This window comes from Lampris incognitus, chromosome 12 (assembly GCF_029633865.1).
Source record: "Lampris incognitus isolate fLamInc1 chromosome 12, fLamInc1.hap2, whole genome shotgun sequence".
Lineage (NCBI taxonomy): Eukaryota > Metazoa > Chordata > Actinopteri > Lampriformes > Lampridae > Lampris > Lampris incognitus.
Genome location: NC_079222.1, coordinates 34,850,488 through 34,866,989, shown reverse-complemented (window position 1 = coordinate 34,866,989; position 16,502 = coordinate 34,850,488). Strand labels below are relative to the sequence as shown.

Here is a 16,502-nt window from a genome sequence, read left to right as displayed (position 1 = left end):
AGGTGGCAGCTGCCACCCCTTTGCCACCCTGTAGATCCGAGCCTGTGAGGGGGGAGGGGGGATTCTAAATCGGCGACTTCTGTTTGAGATGAGTTTGGTGCGGGTCTCATTGACCTTCACCATGCATGTACATAAAATATACTTTAAAAACATATAAATGGGGTGGCAACAGGGGTGGCAACACTGTGTCCCAGAGGTGGCAGCCGCCACCCCTTGCCACCCCGTAGATCCGCGCCTGTCTGAAACATGTCCTTCTCTATAGGAAAAGAAAACTTCATTGCCCGTCATTCAACGACTTATCCGGAGTTTCTCAAAAGATCAAGGGTCATGATTTATATGAAGATTTGACCATGACAGCTCACGTAATTGATAAGAGTGATCCAAGGAAATGCGCAAAGGCACTTTTTACAGGCGTACCTAGACAACTGGGTAAGTTCAGGATTTTTTTTTTTTGTTCCATGAGAATCGATGATTTGTTTTGAGGTGAAAACATAATGATAGTGTGTATCAAAATCTATGTGAACCTTTTACTTTACAGTTCGATGTGATCCTCCATTCAATGCCACCTTCAGGCGCGTATCCGGCCAATTAGAAATAAATGCGATGTGGCGACAGGCGGACAGAAAAGCTATCCGAAATTACTATGTGAGATATAAGACAGCAGGCAGCCCGCAGTGGAGTAAGGTGAGTGGCATTCATCTGCACAGTACGTCATGGATTAAAAAAGCAAGGTGATTGCATTTCATGTAGAAGTATTCGGTGTAGCAACCCCTCCTTGAGAAGTCAAACTAAACTCCCCCTTTCCAAACAGAGAATTCTGTCTGTGACATCACCATTGGAGGAGTGTGGTAAACAGGAGAGATCTTGGTGATTGGGGTGATTATTGAGGGCTTACTGCGGCTGAGAAAACCATGCCCTCACATGCCTTCTGTCTCCACATAAGATATGATAAGATCTACCTTTATTGATCCCTCATAGGAGACATTCAATTTGACACAGCAGCACAAGGGGAAGATCAAAGACAAGACATTTTAACATGAGTACAATGTATAAAAAAAGTAAGTAAAAATAAAGTAGGAATACTAGATACAATAAATAAGTCTGTGTCTATGTATATACATGTGCAATGTTCAATGTTGTGCAATGTACAAAATATTGTGCAGTATTGTCAGTGGAGGTAGGAGGTCCTGGTTGCTGTAGGGTTGTGGAATTTGATGGCTGATGGCACAGAAGAGCCTCTGAAGCGCTTTGAGGCAGGTGGCTGGGTGACTCGGTTGCTGAACGTGCTCCCGAGCCGCCTCAGCTCAGCATAGAGAGGATAAAAGGGCTTGTCCATAATAGCTTTCAGCTTCCCTCGCATCCTCTTCTCTGTCACTGCCTCCACACTGTCCAGTTTCTTCCACATCATCATCACCATTGGCGGTCACTCGGGGTCAAGTATGACTGTCCTCCTTCTAGGCCATTGTGGGTCTTCAGGTGGGCATAGAGGCTGATCCTGGAGCTGCATATTTTGGGGCAATGTGGACAAGGGTGTGAAGAAGGGGTCGAGGATTTGGTTTGGGCCTTTCTGGTAACTTGCTCCTTTCGGAGTCTGTGCTTGTTTTCAGCAGTACAGTGGAGGTCATGGTTTTAGCGCCCAGCACCCTCATGGACAGCCAGTCTCCAGGCCTCCCTGTTTTTTGCTGCTTGTCCCCAGGTGTTAAGGTTGATGCCAAACCTTTTCATTTGGGCCTTGAGGTTTCTTTATATCGCTTCTTTTGACCTCCTCGGGCACAGCGTCTTGTCACGAGCCGAGAGTCTACTACAACTACTAGTTTCGGCTGCTCCCGTTAGGGGTTGCCATGGCAGATCATCCGATTTCATCTCTTCCTGTCCTCTGCATTTTCCTCTGTCATGCCAGCCACCTACATGTCCTCCATCACCACATCCATAAACCTCCTCTTTGGCCTTCCTTTTTCCTCTTCCCTGGCAGCTCCATATTCAGCATCCTTCTCCCACTTAGCACCTCTCCTCCACACATGTCCAAACCATCTCAATCTTACCTTTCTCCCTTTGTCTCCAAACCGTCCAACCTGAGCTGTCCCTCTAATATACTCATTCCTAATCCTGTCCTTCTTCATCACTCCCAATGAAAATCTTAGCATCTTCAACTCTGCCACCTCCAGCTCCACCTCCTGTTTTTTCGTCAGTGCCACTGTCTCCAAACCATATAACATAGCTGGTCTCACTACCATCTTGTAACCCTTCCCTTTAACTCTTGCTGGTACCGTTCTGTCGCAAATCACTCCTGGTACTCTTCTCCACCCACTCCACCCTGCCTGCAGTCTCGTCTTCAGCTCTCTTCTGCACTCCCCGTTACTTTGAACAGTTGACCCCAAGTATTTGAACTCATACTCCTTCGTTACCTCTACTCCTTGAATCCTTACCATTCCACTTTCCTCTCCTTCTCCTTCATGAGCTGAGAGTAAAAGACTTATTTCGGGAGGCAAGAGTCAGACATGCAGATGACATGGCCAGTCCATCTCAGCGGATGTTGTGCGATGGTGGCATTTATAGTAGGCATGTTGGCCTCCTCGAGGACGCTGAAGTCGGTGTGCTTTTCCTCCCACCTGATCTTAAGGATCTTCCTAAGGCATCACTTTTGGTATGCCTCCAGTGCCTTCAGGTGCCTGCTATATGTGGTCCGGGTTTCTGACCCATACAGTAGGGTGGGCAGCACTACTGCTTTTCACACCATAATTTTTGTTCTGGCCCGAAGGTCACGGTTTTCAAAAAACCCTTTTACTCAATCTTGAGAAGGCCTGGCTGGTACAACTGAGACAATGGTGTATTTCAATCTCAATGTTGGCTTTGAAGGCCGAGATATGGGAACTGTTCCATGTTTTTGAGTCTGGTGTTGTCTACAGAAATGGATAGGGGCAGAGCAGGCATATTTCTGTTGGGTGGAGTTGGTAGAGCATATGGGACTTTTTTATGTTAATGGCCAGGTCAAGCTGCTTGTATGCCTTTGCAAAGGCATCCAGTATGCTCTGTAGTTCCTCTTCTATGAGGGACACGAAAGGGTTGTTATTGGCGTACTGCACCTCTATGATGGATGTGGTGGCGGTTACAATTACAATGTTACAATTTCATTTAGCAGACACGTTTATCCAAAGCAACGTACATCTGAGAGTTAATACAACACAAGCAAGGATCTAGTCAGGAGGCGACAACGCAAGTAAGTGCCAAAAAAACTAGGTTCAAGTCCGATAGGACATAGGTGGTTTTACCTTTAGCCCTGAATCTGTTCATATGCAATACGATATATTTTTCCGCACAGCCTATTCATTACAGAACTGGCCAGAGGGCTTGGCAGTTACGGAATCAAAAGCTTTGGTTAAGTCTATGAAGGCAAAGTACAATGGTTGGCTTTTTCTTGGAGTTGGCGAGCAGTAAAAACCATGTCCATGGTGCTTTTGTTAGGATGAAAACCACTCTGGGATTCCAGCAGAATTTCCTCTGATATTGGGAACAGTTTGTTGGTTAAGACCTGTTGTGGATTTTTATGGAGTACATTTTGTACTCCACAGACCCTAGCCAGGGCTTTCCCTGTGGCGGAAATGCTTTGGTTCTTTACAAGCGTCAGTCGAATTGTCATCAGGTGTATATTGATGCCCAGTGGAAGCTCAGCAAGGTGGAAAATTAGGCTATTTTTTATGGCAAAGCCCACACAGTGGATCCTTGGCTCATTGGCTTCTTTTCCTTTCCAGAAAAAGTGCAACCACACTTCTCTTTCAGTTGCCCTTGGTTTCAAGGAGTGCAGCAATATAATTGCGGAATCTTCTCAGCTCTCGGGTGATGGTGGCAGTATGCCGTTCAGGTCAATTGCTGGATTGATTGTCCATGAGGGTTCGTATATTCCAGGCTCCAAAATATACAAGTTCCTGTTTCTGACCACATGGTGTTGATCACCTCTGGATTCAGTGGTCCAGATAGGGGGTATGAGGCAGACTATGTTTAGGGCACCTTTTCTAGCCCCCTCTGCAATTGGTGTGAGCAGAGCATATCCTAAATAGGGCTGCTGAGTTGTGGGTGCAGCAGCCGAGAGCCCATCTGCCTCAGTCCCAGGGTTTAGCGACCGATCGTACACCCACTGCCTGTGTGCCAGGTTGTGGCTATCGGCTGCTAGACTTAACTGTCCTACTCCCATCACCTCTTCCTGATCACCACAGGGCTTTGACTGAAGATGTTTATTGGTTGATCCTTGCAGGAGAACACCTGCACGTGACAACTTTTTACGTGGAGAGACTGATGTACCCGCAGGCACCACATGGTCCTTGGCAGGGGGTGACCAGAGTCCAATGGTATGGAGAACCCAGACAATTGGGGACTACCCTCTGTTGCAGCCTTCATCAGTCTTCACTTGCATTGTGACCTGAAGACATCGTCCGCCAGTTACGCCGTTTAGGTCTAGTTTCTTCCCCACCAGAGAGCTGGCCTTCCTCACCAGCTTGCCCAGTTTGTTGGCACCACAGTTCCCGATGCCACCTCCCCAGCACACCATAGCAAAGAAGATAACACGGGCCACTACAGACTGGAAGAACATCCACAGCAGCCTAGTGCACACATTGAAAGACCTGAGCCTCCTCAGAAAGAACAGCCTGCTCTGCCCTTTCCTATAAAGGGTGTCAGTGTTGTCTGACCAGTCTAGTTTGTTGTTGCGTTGCTCCCATAGGAACTTGTAGGTATCCACCATCTCCACTCCCTCCCCCTTATGACAACAGGGGTGGGGGAGCTCTTGCGGCACCGGAAATCCACCACCAGCTCCTTGGTTTTCCAGATGTTGAGCTGGAGGTGGTTGCTGTCACACCGTCTTATGAAGTTCTTGACTAGATGTCTGTACTCCTCCTCCTTATCATCTGTAATACAGCCAACAATGGAGGAGTCATCCAAGACCTTCTGTAAGTGGCACGTGCCTGAATTGAAGCAGAAGTCAGAGGTGTAGAGGGTGAAAAAACCCCCCAAAAAAAACAAAACAATGACAGTACAGTTCTATGGGGTGTGCCAGTCTTGTCCAGCACCACCTCTGACAAGCAGCCTTGCAGCCTGACACACTGCGGCCTGTCAGTGAGGTAGTGTGCAATCCAGGCCATGAGGTCCTGGTCCACCTGCAACACAGAGAGCTTCTCAGCTAGCTGGAGTGGCTGGATGGTGTTGAAAGCACCGGAAGTCAAAGTACACAATCCCCACCGTGCTTTGTGGCTTCTCCAGGTGTGTATAAGCTCTGTGAAGCACTCACACATACGCACTCGAACTGTGACATCGCAACCAAGTCAGTAGGAGAGTAAAGTCCAGTAAAGTCCCGATTTACCTTGGAATTGGTCAGCTAATTAAGTGTTGAGAGTGGGTTATCTGGACTTGGGATCAGTTGAAATTTTAATGTTGCAAATGTGCAGCTGGACATTTGAAAATGTGCCCCGAGTCTTGTGAATGTGTATCCAGGTTTGAAAATGTGTATTCAGTACCCCTTGTTTCATGTAATTCAGTATCTGAGACTGTCCTTGAGACTTGTAGGATTTTGCAATCAGATCTGCTTCTGGCACTGTAAGGCCTAACAACCACCAGGCGGGGGCGCCAAGTTGCTTTGGATGGAGCAATTCACAGCACAAGAGTGACACCAAAGCAGCTTGACCTCCCTGCCTGGTGGTCAATAGGCTTTACAGTGCCAAAAGCAGATCTCAGTACAGTTCCGTGTGCACCAAAAGGGGGAGCAAAATCCAGATATATACGTGGATGCTAATTTGAGAATGTGTAGGGACAAACTGAGTAACATGAAACACGAGGTACTGAATTCACATTTTCAAATCTCAATACACAATCACAAATCTCAGTACTCTTTCAAATGTGGGTACAAATTCATTCATTCATTTGAAGGCACAACTGTGTGAAATACTGGGTTTTGCTGTTGAGTGATTTGTACATACCATTAGCAAAAGCACAGTTTCACACGTTAGAGATGAATCCTTCCATCACAGCCTTCCAACCTTTTCAAAAGATTGGAGATGAGGTTAAAATTATATTCTCACCATGTCCTTAAAATTCTCAGTTTTATCTATATTTAAACTCACTACTGATGTAGATTTCTCAGATGAAGTTTAATGCTTAGAGAGAAAATGACTTGCAATGCGTCATTATCATTATCTGTCTCATATCTAATCTATTGTCAGATCAGAGGACATACATAGATGGTGGAAGTTTAGCTCTGTATAATGCATATTGGCAGCTGCTAATTCTTTTTTCTTTTTTTCTTTTTATCATTTTTGCTCTTTTGTAGCCAGTGCAATCAAAAGATGTGGAGAAGTGTATTGTAGAGAATGTGAATTCCTCGTTGGTCCATGAGGTGCAGATACAATGTGTCGCCAATGAGAAATGTTCACAATGCCCATGGAGCAACGGCTACACTGCTCCACCAGGTCAGAGTCCCCTGCATTGCATTTGATTGGGTTATTCCTAAATAAATGTAGGTCAATTAAAAATGGGAAATAACTCTTTTTAAACACCGTTAACCACACCCCTGTTGATAATAGCGTGTTCATGTGTAATAAGAAAATAAATACTAAATTCTTTGATTCTTTGATTTCTCATTTCAGAGTAAGCATGATGTCTAATCACCTTTACTTTCAGAACTAATGGTTGAGCCAGTTATTCTCAAGGTTGAAGATGAGGTTATTCCAGAAAGAGGACAGCAGCTGATCTCTCTTACATGGAAGGTTAATTCTTTATAGTTGGAATACTCTATCTGCACAATAGTCTCTTAATTTTAATATATGTGTTCTTAGTTTGGATAAATGTGTTCTTAGTTTTGATATATGTGTTCTTAGTTTGGATTAATGTGTTCTTAGTTTGGATATGTGTTTAGTTTGGATATGTGTGTTCTTAGTTTGGATAAATATGTTCTTAAGTTTGGATATATGTGTTCTTAGATGGGATAAATGTGTTCTTAGCTTGGATATATGTGTTCTTAGTTGGGATATATGTGTTCTTAGTTTGGATAAATATGTTATTAGTTTGGATATATGTGTTTAGTTTGGAATGGATATATGTCTTCTTAGTTTGGATATGTGTTCTTAGTTTGGATATATGAGTTTAGTTTTGATATATTTGTTTAGTTTTGATATGTGTGTTTAGTTTGGATATGTGTTTAGTTTGGAATATGTGTTCTTAGTTTGGATGTATGAGTTCTTAGTTTGGATATATGTGTTCTTAGTTCGGATATATGAGTTCTTAGTTTGGATATATGTGTTCTTAGTTTGGATTTATGTGTTCTTACTTTGGATATATATGTTCTTAGTTTGGATATATGCGTTTAGTTTTGATATATGAGTTCTTAGTTTGGATATATGAGTTCTTAGTTTGGATATATGTGTACTTAGTTTGGATGTATGAGTTCTTGGTTTGGATATATGTGTTCTTAGTTTGGATATATGTGTTCTTAGTTTGGTTAAATGTTTTCTTAGTTTGGATATGTGTTTAGTTTGGATATATGTGTTCTTAGTTTGGATAAATGTGTTCTTAGTTTGGATATATGTGTTCTTAGTTGGGATATACGTGTTCTTAGTTTGGATTAATGTGTTCTTAGTTTGGATATATGTGTTCTTAGTTGGGATATATGTGTTCTTAGTTCGGATAAATGTGTTCTTAGTTTGGATATGTGTTTAGTTTGCATATATGTGTTCTTAGTTTGGATAAATGTGTTCTTAGTTCTGATATATGTGTTCTTAGTTTGGATATATGTGTTCTTGTCGTTTTTGGATATGTGTTTTTAGTTTGGATAAATGTGTTCTTAGTTTGGATATAAGTGTTCTTAGTTTGGATATATGTGTTCTTAGTTTGGATAAATGTGTTCTTAGTTTAGAAATATGTATTCTTAGTTTGGATATATGTATTCTTAGTTCTGATATATGTGTTCTTTGTTCTGATATATGTGTTCTTAGTTTGGATATATGTGTTCTAGTTTGGATATATGAGTTCTTAGTTTGGATATACGTATATGTTTAGTGTGGATAAATGTGTTCTTAGTTTGGATATATGTTCTTAGTTCTGATATATGTGTTCTAGTTTGGATAAATGTGTTCATGTAGTTTTTGGATATGTGTTTTTGTCTTTGTTTTGCACTGCTGTGGGAAACAATATTTCATCTCATCTCATTTCATTTCATGTATTTGCATACATGAAATGAAATGAAATGACATATACAGTGTTCCTGATGCCTGATTCATTGAAGGTACAATCCTGAAGATGGTACTTTTTGTTGAGCTGACACACATATGGTGATACGGGTAATTAAAATGGTGTTTGACTGCCTCACTGAGATCAAATCAACATGAAACAGAGTTGCTAGTGCTATAGCGTCACCACCTTCCCAACGTCCGAACATGGAGCAGGGATTTTAGCGACTGTTATTGTGGTATTTATTTGCAAAGTCCTTCAACGAGCTTGTTCTGCCTCATGTATTCATTGGCAACAACAGTTCGCTTCTTCTTCAAACTTACCACTACCAGCCTTATTCTTCCACGTTTGGTTGCTTTAATGACCTGGATATTTGTGGATTAGCTATTATCTTGATCAAAATAGCAATAAAGGACGTCCAGGTAGCGTAGCGGTCTATTCCGTTGCCTACCAATACAGGGATCGCCGGTTCGAATCCCCGTGTTACCTCCAGCTTGGTCGGGCGTCCCTACGGACACAATTGACCTTTCGCGAAGTACCGCCCCAGAACGGTGCTTGTCCAATCCTACCTTACCAACGGTCCGTCAAGCTTTCAAACACACAACAAAATGCTGAAACGGTGTGCCTATGGGATCTGCGAATCGGATATTAGATATCTGAAAAGTCTGGAGGGGGAGTAATTTTCTTTCCCTTCCCGAAACCCAGAACGCAAGAAGCGCAATGTCGGCAATGGATTTGGCAGTATAGCAGACCACCATGGCCAGCTTAATCCATCCAAAATCAACAAAAATACCTGTCTGCTCCAAGCTAAGCTAGCTACTAGCTATTATTGATAGCTAATACAGCTAACGTATTATTACTGTTACTTTTACCCACACAATGCGCTGATTTCTTCCTTCATGTTTTGGTGTTTTCCGGCTACTTCCTGCATAGTTCTGAAATGCTTGACGGGCATAGCAACAGTAACTAAGGGGGGCGGGACTTTGCGAAAGGTCAATTTACCATGTCTGCGGGTGGGAAGCCGGATGTGGGTATGTCGCTGCACTAGCGCCTCCTCTTGTCGGTCGGGGCGCCTGTTCGGGGGGGGGGGGGCGGGGGGGACTGAGGGGAATAGCGCGATCCTCCCACGTGCTACGTCCCCTTGGTGAAACTCCTAACTGTCAGGTGAAAAGAAGCGGCTGGTGGCTCCACATGTATCGGAGGAGGCGTGTGGTAGTCTGCAGCTCCTCCCCGGATTGGCAGAGGGGGTGGAGCAGGAAGAGTGGGGTAATTGGCTGGATACAATTTGGGGGAGAAAAGGGGGGGGATTCCAAAAAAAACAGCAATTAAAAGTATCAAAAAGTCATGTACATGTAAATCTTCAGGACTCTAGTGTGTCAACCAAAGTAGGTGGGATTGCATCTTTTGAGCAAAGGCTCGTGTAAGCAGATGTGCTGTTTCAGTTGGCATATTACCCTTAAACCCACCCTGTCGCCCCCCCCCCCCCTCGTCAGTTTCCTAGCGGAGAACCGGTGGAGGGCTACCACGTGAGTGTTGCGAAAGCCTCGGGAGAGCCGCCGTCTGTATGGATGAACACCCGTCATCCTGAGATCAAACTGGTCCTATCCTTCTCAGCCTACCTCCTCAGCATCGCGGCCTTCAACAACGTCAGCACCTCCCCCGCTGTGAGCCGGACCATACTGCCACCGGAGAACAGCAAGTATTGGTTTCCACAGAGAAACAAAAGTGGACGCGGTTACCCAAAGACAAAGGTGATGTAGAAACTGACGTCCTTGTCCCCACAGGTCTGAGCGCCGGGAAGCTGAACGTGACATTCAACAGTAACACGTCTTTTACCCTGTCTTGGAAAGACGACCTGTTCAATTCCTGCTCATGCTACAGCGTGGAATGGTACAGCAGAGGACACGAGACTCGCTACATGTCCTTTTTCGAGAACAAGAACAAGCACAAGACCATTTCCTTTAAGGGTGTGTAAATGTCTCACGCAGCTCAGTAGAGGCAGGAACCAGCGCGAGAGGTTGGCACGTCTGAACGGCGCGCGGTGGTTTGAAGCTCTGCTGTGTTCTCTCGCCTGTTGAAACAGAGCCTCTGGAGCCCCACGAGCGGTACAGCATCTCCCTCCACACGAGGGACACCCGCGAGACCTGCAACATCAAGCACATCAATAACAGCGAGAGCACTTATGGAAGTACGCACTTCTATTTTACTGAAGGATGTGAGTCAGAGCCCCCCGTCTAACTAATGTTGGCGTTTGGTCGACAGCAACGCACGTTATAGTGAATGTGATGTCGCGACCCTGATCATGACGCAACTGACCCGGGGGATGTTGGTGGTGTTTCATTCCTTAAGCTCCTCTCGGTGCTCCGACTAACATCAGCGCACACAGCGTGACTGCAAGTTCCATGGTCCTGCAATGGACGTCTGTTCCAGAGGAAGACGTCAGAGGCGTCCTCCTGGGTTACATCATCTTCTACAACGAGTACCACCACAGGGCAACACGTACCGAGAAAAGTAAGCATGCTCCACACCTCAGACGTTATTATTGTAACCGGTTATTTTCTTGCCCGGTGCGGGATTCGATACGAGGTGTGCTGCACCACAACGAGGTGTGCTGCACCACAAGGCGACATCACTAACCGCTCGGCTAAAGGCTCAGACCCGTTAGCTAGGGGCTAACGTGTCTCATGAGTAGTTTACAGTCGTCACCCTCTCCCGGAAGCGCGCCCTCGCGCTTTGTTCTTCCCGCGCTCCGAAGAGACTTCTGAGGATCTGCACACTTCCGGATCCCACCGCTGCCACCAATATAACCGGTTATTTTCTTGCCCGGTGCGGGATTCGATACGACGTGTACTGCACCACAAGGCGACACCACTATCCGCTCGACTAAAGGGTCAGACCCGTTAGCCAGGGGCTAACGTGTCTTAGTAGTTTACATTATTATTATTATTTTAGTTGCTTTCAGCAGAAACAAAGCATATTTGGGCGTCCGGGTAGCGTAGCGGTCTATTCCGCTGCCTATCAACACGGGGGATCGCTGGTTCGAATCCTCGTGTTACCTCCCGCTTGGTCGCGCTTCCCCGCAGAAACAATTGGCCGTGTCTGTGGGTGGGAAGCCGGATGTGGGTATGTGTCCTGGTCGCTGCACTAGCGCCTCCTCTGGTCGGTCGGGGCACCTGTTCGGGGGGGGGGGGATTGCGTGATCCCCTCACGCACTACGGCCCCCCGGCGAAACTCCTCACTGTCAGGTGAACAGCAGCGACTGGCGACTCCACGTGTATCAGAGGAGGCACTGCAGCCCTCCCCGGATCCGTAGACGGGGTGGAGCAGCGACCGGGACGGCCCGGGAGAGTGGGGTAAAGGGGGGAAATTCCGAAATAAAAAAGAAACGAAACATATTCATCCTCATTCATTTACACTGACTGCCTATCTGTTAGTGGCAGTTATGAGCAGGTTGTAAATACAGCGTTGTGTGTGGCCCCTGCTTGATATTGTAACGTGCATGGATAAGTAGACACGCTGGCCGCTGGCCCACGCCTCAGGGCGCCTACGCTTCCGATGGCCTTACGGTCGCTCCATCCCCCTTCTGACACCAATGTAGCGAATTCGGGGGACAACGCAACCACAGGAACTGCCGCGGCCGGGACGCGAACCCGTATCGCCCGCACCGCAGGAGACATCGCTAACCGCTCGACTAAAGGGTCGGACTCGCGAACCAGCGGCCAGCGTGTCTTCTTATCCACGCACGTTACAATAGCTTGGTGCTGATCCCCTTTGGCTTTGACTGAAGCAAACGTGTAACTGCTGAATTGCATTCAACAAACCGAGTTGTGTTGTTGCGGCTCAGTCGTTCCAAAAGCAGAGTCTGACCCTCTCGATTTCAGACGTGACCGTGGAGCCCACGTCGAACAGCCACGAGCTGGGAGGTCTAAGCAGCGGAACCGTGTACGTGGTCCAGATTTCGGCTTTTACCCGCGCTGGCGTGGGAGCACGAAGCACATTAAGCCACTTCGAAACAAGTCCTCAAGGTTTGTGTTCCAGTTCAGTCCACATTCAACACGAAAGATGAGCAAGGAGTCTAGACTTGTGTCCACTGCCAAGGACACGTCTTAAACTTGTCTACGGTCACTGGCTCTAACTCCACTGTCTCTGTGCTCCTCTCACAGGTCATCCGACTCTCGGCGTTGCCATAGCAACCGTTGTCCTTTTGGTCGTTTTGATATGTTTGATCAAAACCGTCTCTCTGCTGTTTAAGAGGTAGTTTTACATGACAGCTTCGAGAACGTTGCTGATCGCAAGTTAGGATGGAATTTAACCAATTAAAACCAGATTATTCTGCTAGGACGTGTACACTTCTTACTCCACACACAAGACAAGCGATGTGTTTTGTGAGGGAGGTAAAAATACTAGCGGACAGATGTGATAGTGCAGGAGTTATCAGTAAAGAAAATATTTTCTGAAATTTTTATTTAAAAAAAAAACTCCTTTAAAAATAAATTTTTCAAATTTAATTAAAAATTAATTTTACATTTTACATTTAAGAATAAAAATCTGAAAATTTTCTTTACAAAAAACTAAAAAAAAAAAAAAGTAAAGCAAAAAAGGTAAAGTTTAAAAAAAGTAAAAACCATACAATGAAAATATCCTGTGTGAATTCTGATTTTCACAGCTGAAATGCTTCATTTCTTTCAGCGTAAAAAACAAGTTCTGGTCTAGCATACCTAACCCCGGCAACAGCAACGCCGTGCAGAAAATCGACGGGTCTTCTGAGCGGGTAAGTGACTGTTTCCTGGAATGTTCTTACAGATTACTGATGTCAGATGTTACCAGGACCATAACAGTTTATCTAGTTACTGATGTCAGATGTTACCAGGACCATACCAGTTTATCTAGTTACTGATGTCAGATGTTACCAGGACCATAACAGTTTATCTAGTTACTGATGTCAGAAGTTACCAGGACCATAACAGTTTATCTAGTTACTGATGTCAGATGTTACCAGGACCATAACAGTTTATCTAGTTACTGATGTCAGAAGTTACCAGGACCATAACAGTTTATCTAGTTACTGATGTCAGATGTTACCAGGACCATAACAGTTTATCTAGTTACTGATGTCAGATGTTACCAGGACCATAACAGTTTATCTAGTTACTGATGTCAGAAGTTACCAGGACCATAACAGTTTATCTAGTTACTGATGTCAGATGTTACCAGGACCATACCAGTTTATCTAGTTACTGATGTCAGATGTTACCAGGACCATAACAGTTTATCTAGTTACTGACGTCAGAAGTTACCAGGACCATAACAGTTTATCTAGTTACTGATGTCAGAAGTTACCAGGACCATAACAGTTTATCTAGTTACTGATATCAGATGTTACCAGGACCATAACAGTTTATCTAGTTACTGATGTCAGAAGTTACCAGGACCATAACAGTTTATCTAGTTACTGATGTCAGATGTTACCAGGGCCATAACAGTTTATCTCGTTACTGATGTCAGATGTTACCAGGACCATAACAGTTTATCTAGTTACTGATGTCAGAAGTTACCAGGACCATAACAGTTTATCTAGTTACTGATGTCAGATGTTACCAGGGCCATAACAGTTTATCTAGTTACTGATGTCAGAAGTTACCAGGACCATAACAGTTTATCTAGTTACTGATGTCAGAAGTTACCAGGACCATAACAGTTTATCTAGTTACTGATGTCAGATGTTACCAGGACCATAACAGTTTATCTAGTTACTGATGTCAGAAGTTACCAGGACCATAACAGTTTATCTAGTTACTGATGTCAGATGTTACCAGGACCATAACAGTTTATCTAGTTACTGATGTCAGATGTTACCAGGACCATAACAGTTTATCTAGTTACTGATGTCAGATGTTACCAGGACCATAACAGTTTATCTAGTTACTGATGTCAGAAGTTACCAGGACCATAACAGTTTATCTAGTTACTGATGTCAGATGTTACCAGGACCATAACAGTTTATCTAGTTACTGATGTCAGATGTTACCAGGACCATAACAGTTTATCTAGTTACTGATGTCAGATGTTACCAGGGCCATAACAGTCTATCTAGTTACTGATGTCAGAAGTTACCAGGACCATAACAGTTTATCTAGTTACTGATGTCAGATGTTACCAGGACCATAACAGTTTATCTAGTTACTGATGTCAGATGTTACCAGGACCATAACAGTTTATCTAGTTACTGATGTCAGAAGTTACCAGGACCATAACAGTTTATCTAGTTACTGATGTCAGATGTTACCAGGACCATAACAGTTTATCTCGTTACTGATGTCAGATGTTACCAGGACCATAACAGTTTATCTAGTTACTGATGTCAGATGTTACCAGGACTATAACAGTTTATCTAGTTACTGATGTCAGATGTTACCAGGACCATAACAGTTTATCTCGTTACTGATGTCAGAAGTTACCAGGACCATAACAGTTTATCTAGTTACTGATGTCAGATGTTACCAGGACCATAACAGTTTATCTCGTTACTGATGTCAGATGTTACCAGGACCATAACAGTTTATCTCGTTACTCAAAATTGTTATTCTCTGAAAGACATTTTGAGTGCCCTCCTTTCAAGAGGGGAAATCCAGAATCTCCAGGAAAGTCAGATTCAAAGAAATGTGTATATGTAGCCTTTAACGCAGTGTCTGTTGTGTAGTCTGTGTATCCTGATGGAACATATATAGTACACGCGCACGCACACACAATACCTATGTATAAATACACTGTTATCTGTTCTTACCATCAGTTTTAGTAGACTGTCAGAGGATTTCTTTTTTTTCATGTTTGCTCAGGAAATTCAGAGGCACCTTAACACTCTGCAGTTAGAAGAATGGGATACTTACAGTCTTCACATAATCGATAAAGGAGCTGAGAGCACCACTTCAGAGTTACTACCATCAAATCTTGCAGAAGCTGAGGGAAACTCAGACTCCGAACAGCTATCGACCGATAGTCTTAATGTGGACTGGTTCCAAGAAGAGACAGAGACTGCAAGTGAAGATCTCTTTTCTCACATTACGGCAGGGGCATCCGTGGACATGCAACAGAAAGAGTCTGAGAGTTTGCCATTCACTTTTCCGAGTGACTATACAACCATGGAAATGTTTCAGCAGGCGACGCCTAGCAGCACCCCTGCTCTAACAACGGCTAGCAATAAAGTCAGCAGCAGCAGTCCGTCCAGTACTGAACATTGCACGTAAATTTAGCATTTTTACATTCTGTTCTATTTCAAAAAAGTTCTGAACAGAACCCTCTACATGATGAGTCGGGCCCATTGGATTAATTAAACCTGAGGACAATCTATAAACACAATAAAGACGGGACTGTGGGGCGTCTGGGTGGCGTAGTGGTCTCTTCCTATGCCTACCAACACAGGGATCAGTGGTTTGAATCCCCGTGTTACCTCCGGCTTGGTCGGGCATCCCTGCAGACACAATTGGCCGGGTCTGCGGGTGGGATGTGGGTATGTGTCCTGGTTGCTGCACTAGCGCCTCCTCTGGTCGGTTGGGGCGGGGGATGGGGAACTGGGGGAATAGCGTGATCCACTAATAGATATTCTAATGTTTTATTAACAATATTTTATCCTCGTCATCTCCCCTACTGTGTGGGGTCCCTCAGGGGTCTGTCATTGGGCCAGTCCCCTTCTCTTTATACATGCTTCCTCTGGGTCATTTGTTTCGTCACTTTCAAGACATGTCATACCACTGTTATGCCGATGATACTCAGATCTACTTCTCTGCCAAACCCAATAACCTGAATCAACTGTCCTCCCACCATGATTGCTTAGCGGTCACCAAAGACTGGATGTCCCTTAATTTCCTCCATCTAAACCACGACAAAACTGAAGTCCTCTTGATTGATCCTGAGAACTATGCCACTGCATTTGATCCGTTTACTGGTCCACTTCATTCAAACATCAAACCTACCGCTAAAAATCTTGATATTATCTTTGACCAGAATGATTTTTTTATTGATTAAAAGTAATAAAAAAAAGGGGGGGGGGTTGTGAGAGAAATTCATATGTTTGCTTACTTTTAATCTTTGACCATGTATGACCTATACCATGTTTAACTTTATTTACATTGCTTAGATAGATGCTTAAAGTCCATGTGTAACAGGACAAAGGTTGTTTTATCAAGTGTCTTCTCCATGTGAACGAATAAAGGCCTATTGTTAACTGTTGATTGATAGCAGAGGGATGGAGGGAAGACTCACTGAGAACAGCAAGTGTGTACACACTAACTGAAGAA

General features: G+C 44.3%; 1 protein-coding gene across 1 annotated transcript; it reads left to right on the top strand.

Moving 5' to 3' along the window:
* Positions 1-292: 292 nt before the first annotated feature.
* Positions 293-15,687, top strand: LOC130121630 (leukemia inhibitory factor receptor). The gene is made up of 13 exons (XM_056290471.1): positions 293-429; positions 539-684; positions 812-867; positions 4,764-4,833; positions 6,314-6,475; positions 9,702-9,959; positions 10,010-10,175; positions 10,292-10,423; positions 10,558-10,719; positions 12,090-12,233; positions 12,372-12,462; positions 12,898-12,979; positions 15,045-15,687. Exons 1-13 carry the CDS (start codon positions 351-353, stop codon positions 15,450-15,452), a joined length of 1,956 nt encoding a protein of 651 aa, XP_056146446.1. The 5' UTR covers positions 293-350; the 3' UTR covers positions 15,453-15,687.
* Positions 15,688-16,502: the final 815 nt, after the last annotated feature.

Coding starts and splice junctions, on each gene's coding strand:
- LOC130121630 (XM_056290471.1), top strand. CDS start 351: ATGACAGCTCACGTAATTGATAAGAGTGATCCAAGGAAATGCGCAAAG. Junction 868..4,763: donor GGTAAACAGGAGAGATCTTG/GTGATTGGGGTG, acceptor TTATGACAACAG/GGGTGGGGGAGCTCTTGCGG. Junction 10,424..10,557: donor CTTCTATTTTACTGAAGGAT/GTGAGTCAGAGC, acceptor TCATTCCTTAAG/CTCCTCTCGGTGCTCCGACT.